The sequence below is a fragment of the Tenrec ecaudatus genome, chromosome 12 (genome assembly GCF_050624435.1).
Source record: "Tenrec ecaudatus isolate mTenEca1 chromosome 12, mTenEca1.hap1, whole genome shotgun sequence".
Taxonomy (NCBI): domain Eukaryota; kingdom Metazoa; phylum Chordata; class Mammalia; order Afrosoricida; family Tenrecidae; genus Tenrec; species Tenrec ecaudatus.
In genome coordinates this window covers 117,366,227-117,385,861 of record NC_134541.1, presented here as the reverse complement: position 1 = coordinate 117,385,861, position 19,635 = coordinate 117,366,227, and the positions used below count along the sequence as shown (strand labels likewise).

At 40.6% G+C, this 19,635-nt stretch overlaps 1 protein-coding gene across 1 annotated transcript in view; it reads right to left on the bottom strand.

Annotated features, from left to right (window-relative positions):
* LOC142422893 (phospholipid-transporting ATPase ABCA3-like) overlaps positions 1–19,635 on the bottom strand; it is a 186,061-nt gene that overhangs the window by 58,108 nt on the left and 108,318 nt on the right. The window contains exons 10-13 of the mRNA XM_075528113.1: positions 14,693–14,848; positions 14,128–14,338; positions 9,572–9,722; positions 3,740–3,838 (exon numbers count right to left, since the gene is read on the bottom strand). Of these exons, the coding sequence (XP_075384228.1) occupies positions 3,740–3,838; positions 9,572–9,722; positions 14,128–14,338; positions 14,693–14,848 (617 nt within the window). The remainder of the gene's footprint in view (positions 1–3,739; positions 3,839–9,571; positions 9,723–14,127; positions 14,339–14,692; positions 14,849–19,635) is intronic.

Sequence of the window (19,635 nt, the reverse complement as noted above, 5' to 3'; positions counted from 1 at the left end):
ATCCCCTCCCCAGGGGGATGAACAACAGTACCACAGACAAAGGGAGACAGCAGGCGGTGTAAGATATGAAAATAATAATAATTTATAATCTATTGGGGTCCATGAGGGTGGGAGGATAGGAAAGGGAGGGGAAAAAAGAGGAGCTGATCCCAAGGGCTTAAACAGTAAGAAAATATTTTGAAAATGATGATGGCAACATATATACAACTGTGCTTGATACAATCGATGTATGGATTGTTATAAAAACTCAGAGTCCCCAATAAAATGATTTATCCATTTTAAAAATGCGTCTTGACTTACTATTGATGTAGTAAGTTTAATTGGGAAATTAATTGACTACATCCAAGAAAATACAAAGACATTATGAGACACTATGTCCATGTACTTACTCCCTGATCCCCACCCCTGCATTTACTTTTTCTTTGGTTGTAGTCTGAGATTTAATTCTATATAATTTTAAAATAGCAAAACATACTATAAATTTCTCTTAGTATTGTTATTAGTTTTTATAAAATGTAGCATATAATTTCCTTTTCCAATCATCATATTTCTTTCAGGGATAATCTTCCACCTGTAAGAAAAATATTTTTTGCAGTATATCTTCTGGTGTGAGTTTGTTTGCAATGATGTCTCAGCTTTGTTTTTATTAAAATATCTCTATTTTTGAACATTATTTTAACTCTGCACAAAATTCTATTAGCTTGAATCATATAAAATTAGTGCTACTCAGATAGGTTTCACATAAAGAAATGGAAAATTCATACAAATTTGACTTATAGGTTATACTTTTCTTTTAGCATTTTAAAATATCATTCTTTTTTATGACATCTAGAATTTATGCTGAAAGTGAGCTGTAAGTTCTATTTTTGATTCTTTGACGCGAATGCACATTTTCTAATGAAGATTTTATGATAATATCGTTACCTTTTATTTTCAAAAATTTTAAAGAAGGTATGGCCTGGTTTAGCCTTCGTTTTATTTTTTCTGCTTGGCTTTGCCTAGGTATGTCCTTGTTTCTACTTACTTTGCTTGGGGGGTTGGTTGCTGAGTTTCTTGAATCTGTGAGGTACAACTTGCCTTTGTAACTTAGACAAATTTTCAAAGTACAGATATCCCTCCAAGATGTTGCAAGTTTGGTTCCAGATTACCCCCCAAAACCAAGTATCACAATAAAGTGAATTGCATGAATTTTTTTTGTTTTATTTTTAGTGCATACAAAGGTTATGTTTACATTATACTATATTTTTAAATGTGCAATAGAATTATTTAAAAACTTTAAAATTGTGTGAAAATTACCAAAATGTGGCACAAAATGAGCACATGTTATAGTGAAAATGGTGCCAATGGACTTGCTTGATACAGGATTGCCACAAAACGTTCAATTTGTAAGAAACACAACGTCTGTGAGGTGCACCGAAGTGAAGCACAATTATATGAGATGTCCCTGCATTATTTCTTCAAATAGTTATTAGTCTGGGTACATTAGAGAAACAAATCCACAGAAACTCATGTATAAGAGAGAACTTTATATAAAGGTTAAGTGCACTTCAAGAAAACATCCCAACCCACTGCTGGCCAAGCCCACAAGTCCAACATTAACCCATATGTCAAACACCAATCCACAAAGTCCTCCTCCATCTCACAAAACACACACTATGATGCTGCCTGCAGGAGGAAAGCCGAATCAGTGAGTTTGTAAGCATCTCAGCACTGGCAGGGGTCTCCACATGGCTTCTCCAGCACCCAGGGCTACATCAGAGTAGGTCCATGTGGCTTCTCTTTGGGCATGTCTTTCAGGAAGTGAGCCTTGCCAACTGAAGCAGGGAACTGGCTAAGGCAGCTCCACCCTGTTCCATCACAAAGCAAGAGATCCAAGAACTTGAAAGGAGAGGCTCACAAATCATTTATCTCTCTGCCCTTCAATTAACTCCACATGTGTTTATCAGGCAGGTTGGCACAATAAATTAACTCAGTCATCCTCTCTCAATACCCTCTTTTCCTTCTCGCATTCCAATCACAATTTATACTAAACATGTTTTTACCATATTCTATTTTATTTTAAGTCTTTTGCAAAAGTTGTAAAATGTTCTACATGCTTGTGTTTAATCTGGTTAGACTAGAGAAACAAATTCATAAACATGCAAATGTATATAAGAGAGAATTTTATATAAAGGGTAATTGTATGTCAAGAAAACATCCAAGTCCAGTTCAGATCAAGTCCATAAGTCCGATATTAGCCAATATGTCCAATAGCAATCTATAAAGTCCTCTTCTGACTCCTGAAACACATGCAATGATGCCGAATGTAGAAGATCACAGACCAGTGTGTAGACAGTCTTTGGATCCAGTGGCATTGGAAATATCTCAGCACTGGCAGGGGGGTTTCTGCATCAGGGTGGGTCTATGAGTCTTGTCAGCTGCTATGTCTCCCAGAGTGTGAGCAGAGAGTCTCCCACCTCCAAGGAGGAAACACTAGATTTCCCAGAATCCTCAGGAGAAGGCCATGCCCACATAGAGGCCTCATTTGCTATGATCGGATTGACAGGCTAGACTCCACCCCTACATTCTTAATCCTCAAATTGACAAATGATTATATGACTACCACAATGCTTCTGGGTTTCACCTGTAAATTCCCACCGGCAGGGAGATGGCCCATGTGAAGACAATGGCTTTTCATTTTTGAGTGGCTGATATTGTTGGAGACGCCGAGTACAAGCAGTGGAAAAAACAAACATAAACCCTACTGTTACAGAGCTTGCTCACCTTGTGCCAAGCACCTGTCTCATTATTATTTAGCCCCTTTGTATCTTGTCTAAAGAGACACACACAACTTTTGATTGAACCGTTTGGGGACCTTTCTTATCAACTTACTGGACTTTGTACCCATCGATTTTGGATGTATCCATCAGCTTTGGATGTACCCATCAACTTTTTCTTCATTTATTTATATGACGCAATTACTCCAAGTTATCTGTGAGAGAGAAGGTCTGGGGGCATAGTGTGTTGTATGTTGGGCTGCTAACCACAAAGTCAGCAGTTCAAAACCTGCAGCCACTCTGTGGGAGAAGGATGAAATTTTATGCGCTCGAAAAGATTCATAGTCTCAAAAAACCACAGGGGCAGTCTTATTATGCTCAGAAGGTTGCTGTGAGTCAGAACTGACTTGATGGAAGTGCGTTTGAATGACAGGATCTATAAGATATTGACAATATTAAATGAGAGAATGACGTCTAGACCCAGTCTATCACAAAGGATATTTTGTGAATATTTTTCACAGCTTGCCAGTTGGTCTCACCTAGTGGCAACCTGAACACCCTGAGAATTTTATAGCAGTTGGTCTTGCCTAGTGGCAAGCTAACCACCCTGAGAAACAAATCAGGTATAAATTATATAGATTATAGAAACAGGGTAAATCAAGATTTCGAAGTCATTCTCAGTATGGTCTCCAAGCCAGAGCTAGCACATTTTCTAGGATAGTACAGATGCTAATTTTCTTTTCTTTCTTTCTTTTCTCTTTTGCTTATGTCTAGACCCTTTTTACAAAAAGACCCATCCATCTAGTCCCACATGGACATTCTTCCCTACTTTCCTGCTGACTATATCTGGAGATACATTAGTTTAAAATAAACTATTATATTGTAACTCTTTTAATCACAAACAATAGGATTTACCCTCAAGTTTACGTAGGACTTTAAAGGTGTAGGTGTTTTGGTTTTCGTCCCTGGTGCTCATTACTCACGTAAGGAAGACTTGCTCCATAGTGGTGATTGAAGCACCAAATCTGGCGATGCCTAATTCTTCCTGTTTTTGATCCAGATCATGAAACAGAGTTACAAACCTAGAAGGAGGGGAACAAGAGGGAAAGAGGACTAGCACTAGCTTCAGTGGCTTTTCAGTACCCATTTATTCCCAAATAATTTCTGTCAGCAGCGGGAAAATGCTTATTAGATGATTTTTACTGCAGTGCTTATTGTGAAGCAAATGGAAAAGGATTTTCTTACGAAGATTCTCTCAAGTGTAACTTGGTTTTTGATATAATTTTGTTTACTAATAAAATTAATGGGATTTTCTATAAACGTTAAAGAGCATGTCTAGTCGATAATAGTTTATTCACATAATATAGTTCCTCCATCTTGGAGGATTTCCATTTTCTTTAAGGCTCACTGCATTTGTGGACTAGGTTTTGTTTACTCAGTATTCAAACAAAAGGGTCCTCTTGTTGGATTGACTTTTCAATCACTAAATAGTGCATTTCCTTATTCTTCTTGCTGGATTTGACCTTACAGTTTATCTTATCAGAAGGTACGATGATTGTCACCCTGCCCTTTCATACTGCCATTAGCTTGATATATTTTTCCCATTCCTTGATTTTTATATTTATTTTTATCTTTGCTTAAGGTGAGTCTTCACAGCCAAGCTAGCAATGAGTCCTGTTTCTTATCCATTTGATGTTGGTACATGGTTGTGGTGACTTCATTTTGGAAAGCCATCCTGTAATAGTGGAACTAAGCCATCCACAGGTTCCCATAGGTTAATCAGAAGTTTGCCTACAGTTGTCAACCCCCACCCCTGGAGGGCTATTGTGGGAATGAAGAGAAATAGTCATACATCTCAGATGGATCCTGTGCACAATGGAACCTGGCCTATTCTCTTTGATAACCAACTGGCTGCCAATATAGCAGAAAACAATACATGCTGGAGACAACAGGTCTGGAGCAGCCAGACAACATGTGGTGGAGTGCTCAGCACAACCTGAGATCAACCGAACCATAAAGTAGATCCGTGTTCCAGGCCAAGCATCTCTAGAAATGCTCCACCATTTCCCCTGGAGGGAGCTCAGCCTAGGAGGACACTCAGTTCCACCTCTTGTGTATCACATGCATTAAGCCTTGTTGTTCCACCAACTCATGTCTCAGAGTGATTGGCTTCTTCAGAGCAGGCAGCTCTGATCCCCCCTTTGCGGTAACAAATTTGGTATCCTTGGGTGGAACCCCGCGGCTGTCTGAGATGCTGGGGCCCTGGAAGCAAACCTCAGAGAGTTGCTCATCTTCTTTTGAACAGGCACTTGGAGATTTCTCACCATGGCGAAGCACTGGGACCTGTTGTGACACTGCCAGTCCATATACACCCGAGTGTAAGATGAGAAGAATAAGGCTGTGAAGTGCTGGAAGCCTTGGGGGAGTCTATAACCCTTGTGGTAGAGTGGAAATTAAAAAAATATTTAAACATGGCTCTTCTACCCAAGCCTCTGCCACGCCCATCAAATGATTGGGTAGAAGTAGGCAGAGAGGACATGGTATCATCAAGATAGGGGATTGGTCAGCTTTCATTGCCACCTCCTTGGCTATATGGACCAGCTATCTGTGAAGCAGCAGTGGCAAGAGAGACATCTGGAGATCCTTGAACAAGCACATGCAAGATCTCTGTGTGAAGTGATGAAGGCCCGATATTCCAACTTATTTCAACTGTCTGTGTGGCATTCCAGAACAAGGACAAGCGAAGATGGGTTGGCTCCCCCATTTGGTAAGGAAACCCCATACCCTGAAGATCTCAGTAACTCTCGTTTGATCAGCATGGCATTCATTACTGGTTGGGCAGGTGTGTTAGGGTTTCTAAGTGCTGGCTAGGTACATTGTTGTTCCCGGGAGTGAGTCTCCATTTTTTTTTTTAAAGGGCGCAGTTGGGTTTTTGACCCTGAGGAATATAGTCCATATGAGTTTTGGGTGAGTATGATTTCGTGTGAGCATGGAAACTTTACAGGAGCCCTGGTGGCATCGTGGTTATGTGTTGGGCTGCTAACTGCAAAGTCAGCAGTGTGAAGCCAACAGCCACTCCACAGGAGAAGACAAGACTTTCTACATCCTTAAGCAAGTTACAGTCTCTGAAGCCCTGGAAGCAGATCTATCCTGACCTGTAGAGGCAGGTTGTTATGGATTAGAAATGGACTTGATGGTGCTGAGTTTTGCTCATAGACCTTTTGGGTTTCTTCTGCCCCGTTTCATTGTTCCATTGAATCCATGCCTTTCTTTGTTATTGTTGCTATTAGGTGCCATTAAGTCATTTCCAACTCATTGCAACCCCTATCTACAAGCAAAAAAAACCACCACCGGGTCATGTCATCCTCACAATTGTCCTTGTGTTTGAGCCCATTGTGACAGCCACTGCGTCCACCCATCTTGTGGAGGGTCTTTCTCTTTCTCACTGCCCTTCTACTCTACCGAGCTTTATATGTGCTTTATTTTGTAAAAGTGTGATTACCTTAAAAGTGCAGCCTGAGGGATTTTCTTTCTTTTTCCTTCTGAATGTGGGTGAGCTGCAAGTCAGAGGGAGGCACGGCTGGCACCTGGTGGTAATACAGGGTATTGCATTCCTTCAGGTAGTGGAACGAATATGTACTCTGCCCTCTCTAGGCCCTAGGGGATTTCAACTCAGCAACTCTATAGGAACCTCCTGGGGTTGCCAGACTGCAGATCTTTACAGGAACAGAAAGTCCCACCATTCTCCCATGGAGCAGCTGGTGGGTTCAAATGGCTGACCTTGTTAGGCAGCTCAATTTTTGTACCCATCTCCTGGCTGGGAAGAAATCTGCTGTTAAAATGAAACCCTAGACTTAAGTTGCTAGGTCTCTTTGGGGTATTTCCGATCATGGTACAGATTTCTTTGGAGAATCCCCGCATCTTCCAGGCAGCACTCTTACAAACAGGTGGGCCTCTGAGTGAAGAGGTGGGCAGATGCCCGATGAGGCGATGCGTGAAAGAAATCCCTAAGGTTTGGGCTACCGCCCCAGGCGAGCACAGGCTTTTAAACTAAAAGCAGGAGCCGCCTTTCCATTTCAGACAGACACAGCAGCTCCCGCGGAAGGAGATGATAGTGAGGGTGGCTTCCTGGATTCACCTGTACCTTCAGGTGGGATTGCTGCTTCCTGCTACTCCCCTTACAACACTCCCCAATCCTGCCTGCAGGAAAACAGGGGACCAAAGAATATTGGTCTGTGCAGGAGCTCTGCAAGAAAAACCAGATTACAGATGACACGTAGCCCAGGGGTCCCTAACCCCTACACCCTCCAGATTACACTACCTAATATGTATACGTAGTTTTAGGTAATATACTTTTTTTTTTTTGCAATACACTTTAAAGATGCTGCCCCCTCCTCCTATTCTGTATCCCACTGGAACAAGCGTACCAATGGACAAGTCTGAGGATGGAGGCCGAGGCTCACTTCACCTGGTAGGTGTTTTCCAACTCCCCAAAGGATATTGAGGAAATGTTGGCATGAGAGGACCAGAAATTAGTCCTAGAAAATGGAGCTTCATTACAATTTGTAGGCCAATAAAAAATTAAATATATAAAGCAAGGTACGCGGAAGTGAGTCACACTGACTTGAGGAACTTCAGCTCCAAAGGCTGGAGAACTAACATCTTTTCCTTTGAAGACTGGGTGGCTACCTTCTCGGACTGGAAACACTTGGCCCTTGATTGGTACAGAGCCCGTTGTATAGGACCAGTTTGTTGCCCAGGTATTTGAGTGCATTAAGGCAGTCAAGGACCCCCAGCAGGTGGCAGAAGTATACTGCTTCTGACACTGAAAGATTCACACCTCCAAAGCAACCGGGAATCAAAGTCAGACAAGGAAGCCAAGTGAGCAACTACTTCATCTCCTGATTTTCACACCAGGTTTTCATCTGGTTTGCTAATTAGTCCTTTCAAATAACTACATCTAGTCTTCTTGACTCTGTCTACTGTTTTTGTTTTCCTGTTTCATTTCGTTCGCCCTATTCTAAGCAAATCAACCCTGTGTGGATGGCACAGGACCAGTTGGGGCTGCATCCTGCTGTGCATATGGCTGCCAGGGGTCAGAACGGATTCAACGGCCCCTGTCAACAGTAACCACAACCTCAAAGATTCCCTGCTTTCGACGGGCACTTAACTGGTTTCCAACATTTTGGGACTGTGACTAACGTTGTCATCTACATGGGTCAGGTATGTTTTGAGTCAGATTTGATCATTTGTATCTTTCCATGATTCTTTGCAAATTCGTCTAATTTGTCAAACTGGTTTGCATGGAGTTGTTCGAAGCCTTCTCCTAATACTCTTTTAATATACCATTTGTAAAATGCATAGCGAGGTCACCTGCTTCCTATCAAGCATCAGTAACTCTGGGCCTTCCCTCCTTTCCTTTCTAGTTGACTCAAGTTTTATAGAAATAATTGGTCTTCTCAAAGAACTAGCTACAGCTTTGTTTAAAAATATCAACTTCACTTTTGTTAGTTACCTTCTGTAGAGTAGAATATAGGTATCCGAAATATAACTATTTTCACAAATCCTTTGCTCATTGTTTTTTCATGTGAATACATGCACACATTTAGAAATCCTTATATCTAATGTACTGATATTGGATCTATGTAACTGGTTACTTATCTCCCAGCTTCCTCCTTGTTCTCCCTTCCATGGTTAACATTTTTCCATACTCGTCAGTAAGAAGAAATGTAATATTTTCATTTTAGACATATTGATGACATAGTCATTATTCCTGGTCTCTTCTGATAATATCATATGCCTGCTTATGACGTAACATGCACGAATATTGTGGTTAAGATTAGGCAGTTTTTCTGTTTACACTCTGCACGTATAGGTCGCCATTGTGCTAAGTACTGAACAGAACAGCTATCGTCTACCTTTGTGAAATGAGTCTTCATATAATCAAGGAATATCCGGTGGTGGTTTCTTTCATTTTTCTTCGTCCTTGGTATCCATTATTGGGGTCAAATTTCTCCCCAGCTGCCTCTTATTACTTCCCCCCACCCATCCTGTGTTTCAAAATATCAGGTGTATTTTCTGAAGGAATGTAGTTTCCATTGAGAATTTATTTTTGTTTTTTATTCCTCTGTTTGAATACTCTTATTTTCAGATCTCTTTACTTAGAAGAATCTTGGCTTGCTTTTCTCCTTATTGTTATTTCCTTCATCCTATGTGATATTTCTTTACCAGATAGAAGTGTAGAGCAATGTATTACAAGACCTTCATCTCTTGTGTATGCAAGAAGATGAAAATCGCACACTCCATGGAAGTCATTAATGAGTATATTAGTTTATATTTCACTTACCTGGAGTGGAAGTAATGTCTGTACCTCTCCTCTATAACTATCTAGCAGCTGGGCCAAATTATCTGTGTACTTGCCATCTTTTCTAAGAGTTGCCATTCAGGCTACTTTCTAATTGAATCATCTTAACACATCCCAAAATTGTACTCAAGAGACACAACATTGGTACACTTCAAATATTCCGCCATTAGCTATCACCTATTAACACCACAAAGCTTTAAGCACTACGTAGCAAACTTTCTAAAACAGGCAGAAGTAAAAATGTCAAATAAGCCTCGAATGAACTTAATATCTGTTTAGAGATAAAAAAAATATTTAACAACGAGCTTCCCAATGCTATTTGGCAAATGATAGATAAAAATTGAGCCATGGATTGTTAGAGTAACACTACTTATGAAGGCCTGTTAAACTTACAAAATTAAAATGACTTCTGGCCACTAAAAACTATTCACTGGAAATCTCTGGCTCATACCTTTGTGTGTGTTCTTTGGGTAGATGAAATGATAATGTAGTTGCAGTATTGGCATCCAGAGTAGCTTGTGGAACATGAGAATCAATTAGTGCTATGATCCCTTCAACATCACAATGAAGTTTCTTCTCCATGACTATGTGGTACCCAGCACCTGAGAGAAATCATTACACGTCAAATGAAGGAAGCGATCTTGTACTTTTTAATCATCTTGTAAGACCAAATTTGGTTGTTCATGTTAGCTAGTTCTACAGAAAGAAGAAATCATACGTCACAAGACATTTGGTTATGACTAAAGAAGTTCATATCTAAAGGCTTAGAAGACTTCGTGGAGAACCAAGGCATTGAATAATACCTCCCTGTGTAATTTAAATAATTTACCCAGTGAACACAAATGGCCTAGAGTATATAATTAGGTACAGCAGAAATATCAAGAAAGGTCTTTGTTCTCTGGTCACTTATCATTTTTGAAGTTGCAGTCTTAATAACCATTGACTTAATAATTATCAGTTGCCCAGTGTTTGTCAGACACTAATTTAGGCTCCAGACATTTATCTGTGAACAAAATAGATAAGAATCTCTGATCTCATAGAGTTACTTGTTAGGAAAATAAAATAGTGTAAAAAACAAGAAAATATGTTAAAATATATAGTGTATTAGAAAAAATATTACTCTATTTTACACAAAAAGAGTACTGACAGCTAGTGAATGCAATTACTTATCTAGTAGCTATGGAGACTTCAACTACTTTTGGTCTAATTGTCCTAATTTCTTGGTGCTGCTGGAATGCAAACCACCACAGGTGGAGGACTTTAAATAACAGAAGTTAATTTTCTCACAGTTTAGGTGGCTGAAATCCAAAATCGGAGTTTTTGACATCTTTATTACTTTCTGAGTGTTCTTTGGTGACTGATGATCCCAAGTGGTGTCTGTCTAGCCCAGTAATGCATCCATCTTTTGATAACTCAGAAGTGTTTAGGTTTAGGACACGCCTCACACTGATATGACTTCATTAACATAAAAACCCAAAACTTATTGCCAAACAGATTTACAGCTACAGGTATGGGGATGCAGCTTCCAGCACACATTTTTTTTTTGGTGGGGAGGATACAGTTCAACCTGTAACACTTAGAAAGCATGTAATAGTTTTTCATTTTTCTGAACGGATGGCACAATAAGCTTCTCAATTATATCTTCTTCTCAACAGTGTCCTGAATGGAAAATTTCTCATTCTGCAGGAAGGCTATTGCGGTGAGGTGAAGTAGCTTGATATGGCCCTTCCCTCTGCAGTCTTTATAACTCCCGCCTGACTGAGTGGAAGGACCCATATGAAGTGTAGAAGATTCGCCCGGGCCATGGTCAGTTTTGCCATTCCTCTAGCTACCGGAGAGCCATCTCAGAAACAGGAAGAGGAAGAATCCTAAACGATGGAGGAAGGTGAGCTATCAGTGGAGGGTGGCCAGATCCCTGCTTGAATGGCAAAGGCAGCAGAGGCACTGGAAACGGTGCCACCCTGAGACCGTGAAACCGAGCAGAGGAGCCGCAACGAGACCATGAAACAGAACACAGAAACAGCACTGCGATTGTAGGGCAGGGACAATGGGCTTCCCGGCCCACAAAGCAAGGAGCTTGTGGCTGCGAGGCTGGGGACCGGAGAGAGACTTGGAGACTGGCTGAGAAGAGGCGCTGCTGTAGGCAAAGGCTTGAAAGCAAACAAGCGGCCATCTAGCCCAGAAGCAACAAAGCCCACACGGAAGCAGCACACCAACATGGGTCATCATGAAGGGCAGAGGAGACCAGTCTCAAAGAACACAGGTGGGGGCGGGGGTGGTGGTGGGAATTGCATCACAGTGAATGAGGGGGAGTGCGTGATGGGGACCCGATGCCCATCTATAGACAGCTGGACATCCTTTGCAGAGGGGTAGTGGGGAGGAGATGAGTCACTCAGGGTTCAGTGCAGCAACAATGAAACTCAAAATCTTCCTCTAGTTCCTGAATGCTTCCTCCCCTCCCAATTCTACCTTGCGGACCTGGTTATACCAGAGGATGCACAGCGGTGTAGTAGGGATCTGGAAACACAGGGAATCTAGGACGGACGGACCCCTCAACACCAGTGGTGGGAGTGGCGACACCGGGAGGGAAGGGGGTGTAGAAAGGGAGAACCGATCTTGGAGATCTATGTGTAACCTCCTCTCTGGGAGATGGGCAATGGGAAGGTGGGCGAGGGGAGATGCCGGGCAGTGTAAGTTAGGATAAAATAATTATTTATAAACTATTAAGGGAGCAGGGAGAAGGGGGGAGCGGGGAGGGAGGGGGCGGGGGAAAAAAAGGAAACCGAGCTGATTCCAGGAACCCAAGTGGAGGGCAAATTTTGGGAATGATGAGGGCAATGAATGTACAGGGGTGCTTTGCTCAATTGATGTATGTATGGATTGTAATGGGAGTTGTATGAGCCCCAATAAAAAGATTTATTAAATTAAAAAAAAGAGACTGTATTCTTAGGTTTTCTCATCCTGGCTGTGGTAACCTGCTCACTTCTCTAATAAAGTGTGAGTGTTGTGTGCGAGTTCTGTGGAACTATTAGGACAGCTTAGCAACCCCAGCAGAAAGTACACGATTGTGAGAGGAAGAGGAGGTGTCAGAATAGCGGAAAGAGGGATGGAATGTGGAGGCTTGTCTGACTTCTGCCAGGTGGAAATTGGGCTCGGGCTGGTGTGGAGTCAGATTCTCCTTGCCCCTATTGAAGCCAAATAATTTTAGGCATGCGTTTCATGCCATTTCTTCAGCTAAGTAGTTAGTGAGAGTTGAATGCTGACAAAACATGAATTTTCCATGCCATCAAAGAAATAAACACATCTCTTTATTTTTAAGATTAAAGCTTAAGAAATGCAATTTAAAGGGATTTAAGGATTTGATTCTATAAGAAGGGACCTGAATATCTCAATGGTTTATACTTCTTTATATCTAGTTTCATATTATATTTTTAGCAGGAATTTGTGAATACTATTTGAAGTTACTATAAATAATTAAAAGAAAAGCATTTCTATTTAAAGGGTCAGAACTCAGACGTACACATTCAAATGGCATAAACACAATTTTGAATATAGAATCTCATGGAAATCAGTTGTATATACTCAATACTATAAGATACTAAAAAACTTTAAAGTCTGCATCTAAGCATGACTTTAAATAAACTACTAGATATATCTTGATGGCACCTAATAGAAAGAACATTAGATATCTCTGGGCCTTAATTTGATTGTTTCCCATATTAGAGAAACATATAAATTGGGTGACGCAGTAACCAGTACTAAGAAGAAATGATTATGAGCTGAGCTAACTTACTCTCTCACTGCTGTTGAGTCGATTCTGACTCGCAGTGATCCTATAAGACAGGGTAGAACTGCCCTTGTGGGTTTCTGGGGCTGTAACTCTTTACAGGAGTAGAAAGCCTTGTTTTTCTCTTGAGGAGCAGCTGGTAGTTTCAAACTTCTGACCTTGTGGTTAGCAGCCCAAAGAGTAAACATTACCTCACCAGGGCTCCTGAATTAACTTAGTGAATAAATAAATCTTAAATGATCTCTACTTATATCCCATAATTCTGCATCTTTATTACTATAATTGTAGCCTTCAATGATTCACTGTCTGATGTACCAGTTTTATCGCTTTATAAAACCATATACTTATTAAAGTCAAGGCTTTTATTATAGCTTTATTATTATTTCAGTCTGCACTCTGTTCTTATGATCAGTTGCCATGTTTCAGGTTATCTCGCACACTGGATATTTGATATCGTTGGCAAAGGAAAAGATATCGGATTCCAGTCCTCTTTAATCAAATAGTAAATGAAAGAAATCTGTTTGGAAGTACAATTGCATTCCAGGGACAAATAAAACTGCCTTTAGGTACAAAATCGGAGAAACAAACATGACCTCCATGAGGCAATAGGAGGGTTTCGTCAATCTGAAGGTAGGTGTTAGAGAAGTGATGTGGACATAGAGAGAAGATCTATGTGGAAAAGGGCTTTCAGGAAACCAGTTCTAATATTGAGCCCTATTCAACAGGACAGGTCACAAAGCTATCAAAACGATGGACAGTATTAATGGATTGATTGTGCCCCACCTAAACTGTTTTGGATTCCTGGCCCTGTGGATGTGAGCCTTTTTGGAAATGGGCTTTTCTTTTATTTCATTAATAGGGCTATCACAATACAGGGTAGATTTTAAACCTAACCACTTCTAAACTATTAAAAGACCAGAATCAATAGAGATAGGTGCCAGGGCAAGATAGATGTCAAGGAATACCCTGGGTTGCCCACAAACACCACCAACATAGAAAGAGGTTCACAGAAGGAATTGATATGGTCAGGACCTTGATTTAGTTTTTCAGTCTCCAGAATTATGAGAAGATAATTTTCTGTTCTTTAAAGTCAACCTTTTGGGCTATGTCTGTTTTGGCAGTACTAGATAACAAAAATAGACAGCTAGATAAACAGCAGTGAAAATCATGCTAGAAGACTACTTATTCAATGTCCTAAAAATGATCAAAGGGAGAGAGACCATATATTTGCTTCAGGAAGACTGAAGAGCCACAGCACTGCAGGGTCCCCCTGACCATGATGGCGATGCGGTCCCCCAGGACGTCAGCTTCATCCATATAGTGAGTGGTCAGCAATATGGTACGATCCTGTTTATACTTCTGAAGGATATCCCAGGTCACCCTCCTTGAGGCTGGATCCATGCCAGACGATGGTTCATCAAGTACCACTACCTAAAAGCCGTGAGAACAATGTCATGACCATTGATGTTACATTGCTACTGGGATAACTTGTGATTTCTGAAGGAAGAGATCTGAGCTAAGAGAGCACCCACAGTAAAAGAGGTCAAAACTAATCACAAACCCATGACTATGTTATATTAGGCGGGCTAATGATGCAAAGCCCTATAATTATCATTGCCACGGTTCCTTTTAGAAGTTTAGATTCGTGTGAGCTTCCAGGTTTGTGTCACCTGGATGTTGTAGACCGGCTGGCAGGAACTAGGTTTTAGCATTTGGGTATACCCAATCAATCTTTACCTCCCTCTCTTCCTCCCTCCTCCTCTCCCTCAGTTTTTCTGTTGATACCTTGGAGCCCCCTATAAGTGCTATGATGAGGGAGAGTTTGCGCTTCATTCCTCGATTCAGGGACTGCGAAAATTCATCTCGCTTTTCTAGCAGGTGAAAAGCCGACAGCATGTGGTCAGTTTCCGTATGGTGCATTGTTCTAGGTATTCCTTTGATCTAGAACGAGAAGCCAGAACTTACATGATGCCTCCCATAGCCCAATGTCACTTCAGATCTGTTGGGACACAGTTACCGGTATATAACACGTTTCTTATCACCCTTCTTAGGGACATTATTATACCAGCTCTCTTCTTACATCAGCGCCACAGGGTTTCCTCCTTGTTCCACTTGAGAGCGCCTCAAAAGAATTTACAAAAACATCAGACATACTTGAACAGAACATCACCGGCATCCAGGTAAGATGAAGTGAAAACACACACACACACACACACACACACACACACACACACACACACACATTACCCACTGAACTCCATGACTAAAACGGGAGAACTCTGAAACTAAGTAGTCACTGGTCAATATCAGGAAGCACTCCAGAATGTGGAGTATCGATGAATGAGAGATGAGGATGGTGCAGCACCAGGCACTGTTTGGTTCAGCTGTGCACAGGGTTGCTCTATTCTAGAGAAGGTTTCATAAGCACTAAAAAAAAATATCGGTTGTGTTGTTGGGTAGAGTGTTATGTATGTGGTTAAGGGAGTAGGTTGATTGTGCTGTTTAGTTATACTGTGTCTTTTATGAGTCTCTCTCCCCATGTTCCATCCTTTCTCAAGAGTACCGTGTTGAAGTCTCCTTCCACCATGGCACCAATGTCTGCTTCTCTCTTTCACTCGGGAGGCGTGTGATTCGGGTGTTTCCGGGGTTTTCATTGGGTGTGCATACGCTTATCATGATCATCTTGTCTTGATCAATTGTGTCTTATGATGGACTTTTCTTTCAAGTCAAGTTGATCAGAGATGAACATTGCCACTCTTGCTTTTTTAATTGCCATGAGCTCAATATTGTTTTTCTATCTTTTGACTTTTAATCTATTTTTGGCTTTGTTTCTAGGATGTTGAGGTAGTTTATTGTGCCAAACTGGCCAATAAACACATGTGGGGTTACTTGTAAGGCAGAGGGATAAATGGCTCGGTGAGCCTCACCTTTTTAGTTCTCGGGTCTCTTGCTGTTTGATGGCCGGACCAGGGAGCAGCTGCCTTAGCCCGTTCCCTGCTCCAGCTGGCAAGGCTCGCTTCCTGCAAGACATCCTCGAGGAGAAGCTGCTTGGACCTACCTTGATGCAGCCCTGGGTGCTGGAGCAGCCATGTGGAGACCCCTGCCAGCGCTGAGATGTTCACATATTCACTGACTTGGCTTTCCTCCTGCACTTGGCATCATTGCGTCTGTTTTGTGAGATGGAGGAGGACTTTGAGGATTGGTGTCGGACATATGGGTTAATGTTGGACTTGTAGGCTTGGACAGCACTGGGTTGAGATGTTTTCTTGAAGTGCACTTAACCTTTATATAAACCTCTCTTATACATGAGTTTCTGTGGATTTGTTTTTCTAAAGAACCCAGACTAACACAGATATGTTTCTTGAAAGCAGCATACTTATGGTTTCTGTTTTTATCCAGTATGTTACACTTTGCCTTTTGACTGGTGCATTTACATTCAGTGTCAATATTGACATGTGTGGATTTGTTGCCATCAATTTGCTCTCTCTCACTCTTTCTCTGTATGTGTACTGTGTGGTGTTATTTCTTTGTTCATCATACATTTTTGTGCCGAGTTCCTTTTGGTTGTGGGTTATCTTGTTCTTCTTTCTCTTTGCTGCTTTTGACTAGTTGCTAGATTTTTATGATCTTTTTAATTTTGTTGAGGTTTTTGTTTCTTTGGAGTTACCTTTCTACTTATTATTTTCATCCTGAGTTTAAGATTGGTCCCTCCTATGAACTACTTGACTTCTCCATTCAAACATTTGTTTCTATTTTGTGTTTATCTTCGTTTCAGATTGATATCGTTGCCTCCCTACTTTTATAAGCTGGTTTTATTTTGAGCACTGCTTTAGATGGGTTGACCTCAGGCTGATGACCGTTGTCCAAAATCCACCCTTCCTTAGTATTTTTGTCGTTGGTCTTGTTTTTAAGAAGTCCCTTAATTTCTCCTTATCTGGAGATGTCCTTATTTGAGGAATAGTTTCATTTTCTTGCATGTATGGTTTCACTGAACCATCCGGGCTTACTCTTATAGGTCCTTTTTTGTACATAACTTTTCTTAGTCACAAGAAGTTCTTAGGATTCTTTCCTTACCATTGATATTGAAAAGTTTGCCTATGATTTGTCATGGTGATTTTCTTTTGGGATCGATCCTGTTTGGGGTGCTCTTCATTTCTTGTAGTTATTTTCTCTTCTTTTATGATGTTAGGGATGTTTCCTTCCAAGAGTTCTTGGACTATATTTTTCTAGAATACCAATGAGACATAAGTTATTTCTTGATAGCATTACACAACTTTTAGGCTATCTTTGGGTATTTCTGATCTTTTTGTTGATTGTTTTTCTATAGATTGGAATAGAGAGATTTGTCTTCAAGCTCACCAATTCAGCTTTCCATTGTTTCAAGACTACTGGTTTGGTCTTTCAAAGTTTTGTCTAATTCTATTACCTTAGTAGTAACCTTCTGGAGTTTTATTTTTTGTTGTATGATTTCTAATTTTCCATTAATTTTCCCCCAAAGCTCCCTCAATTGTTCTTTCAATCTGTTGATGTACCTGAACATTATTCTTTAAAAAATTCTTTTTCTAATCGCTCCAATGTCTGTTTTTCACCAGCAAGAAGGTTTTTTGCTCTTTATACCGGTCAGATTGTTTGTGCCAGCTTCTCTTGCTTCTTCATGTATACTGACAGTGCCTGTTGTCTCCAACTACTGGAGGGTGGTTGGGTCATGTGGGGGCAGTTGACTCTATCAAGGGGTGAGAGAAAGGAATAAAACAACAACAACAACAACAACAACAACAAAAAGGAAACAGAGGTCAGTGCCCTAATAGCCCTGTTTCAGCCAGCTCTTGCTTTGGCCAACAAGAGCCGTAGGGAGTGTGGGGCTGGTGTTCTGTAACTGTGCACCTGGGTTTTCTTCTATGATGTCTTTTTGTGTCATACTTGTTGTAAATAGAGGGATTGTGTAGTATATTTGCCTATGTGGCCATCTTAAGCAGAGGCCAAGAAACTAAAACTTTAATGATACACGTAAATTTAAGTAAAAATATGAAAGAAGATATAGCATGCAAATGCAAAGCAAAAGAAAATAGGAGTGGTTATATCTGTAGCTGGTAAAATAGATTCAGACCACAAAAAATGACCAGAGACAAAGAGAAACATTACATATTGAATAAAAATCATTCACAAAGAAGGCAGATCAATATTAAATGTGCATGCATCAATCAGAGCTAAAAGTATACAAATTAAAAAGACTTGAAATGATAGATAAATGCACAATTATAGTAGGCATGGCCTACTTGCTCTCTTTCCTGGCCACTACTTATAGCCTGAGGGTAACAGAACAGGTAGGAGGATTTTTTTCTTCTTTTTCCCTTTCCTAAAACTGTGGGACTGTGTGAAAGGTAAGCCAGCCTTATATTACCCATTTCTTTACATGACTGTGGGGAGAGTCTATACAAATGAGGCTAACAGGTGGCTGGTCACATCCTTCCCACTACTCTCCAAGGTTGAGGAGAGAGCTCACAGAAACAGTGCTATAGAATCACTGGCCAAATAATCCCATCAAAAATTTTTCAGTAATCAAAATACTAATGATAAATCAGCAAGCAAGAAGGAAAATGGAGCACCAGCAACAATTCTAACCAACAGAATAACACACATTCCTTTTAAGTGCATATTGAACAGCCAGCAAGAAGGATTACACCCAAGGTCACAAAACAAAGTCCAGACATTTTTAAACCTTGAAATCACATTGTGGGAGGAGGTCAGATGCTCACAGTCATCTTCCCTGGAAGCAGTCCTTGCCAGACTGCTGTCTCCCCACACCACAGGGGTGGGCTTGCTCCCTGCTGCTAGAGACAATGGATTAATGCTTTCTATCAGTTGAGCCAGGGAAGAGGCCAAGCAATCTGTGGCATCCAAGTTTTAGGCTGCCATCCTGTACCTAGGATCTGCCCATCTTGTTACATGTATATCCCCAATCCCTCCTCTTCCTATTGTGTATATTTCCCTAGACCACCCCCTCTCATTACTGTATTACCTATAGCACAACCCCTTCCTGTGAAGTGTGTCCTCACCTGTAATTAGGGGGCTTGCCGTGTCCCCAGAGAATATGAAAGGCCTGGGCTAGCATTAAAATCCCCACCCCCTCTCTCTCCCTCCACATGGACCACCAAGCGGGGCTGAGGTGAGCATGCTACCATGAATTGTGTCTGACTCCATTTATTTCAATACTTCTCTTCTATCTCTCATGCTCTCTATAACTTTACTATGATCTTTACTTATTATCACTGTACAATTGCGCCTACCGGACCCGTAATGATGTGTTAGGGGCTGGCTTCCCCTGACATCACATAAAGTATGGTTTCTGAACAACAGAAAGAAAAAAACATTCGATAGCTTTACATTAAAAAAATACTTAAATAATCCATGGATCATATTGGAAATCAAACACATAAGAAAACAAAAAAATAGAAAATATTTTGAATTGAGCAAAAGTAAAAATGCAACCTAAAACAAAATTTGTGCTATGCAGCTAAAGTATTGATAAGAAATCATAGAGGCAAATGCTTTTATTTATAACCAATAAATTAAGAAATGAGAAAAAGACCCAAATAAAAATGAAACAAAGCAGGACAAAATAAACAGATAAGCATAAATCAATGAAATTAAAAATTGAAACACATAAAACCAATGAAACCAAAAGTTCATTCTCTGAAAAAATTCATAAAACTGATAAACCTTTAGAA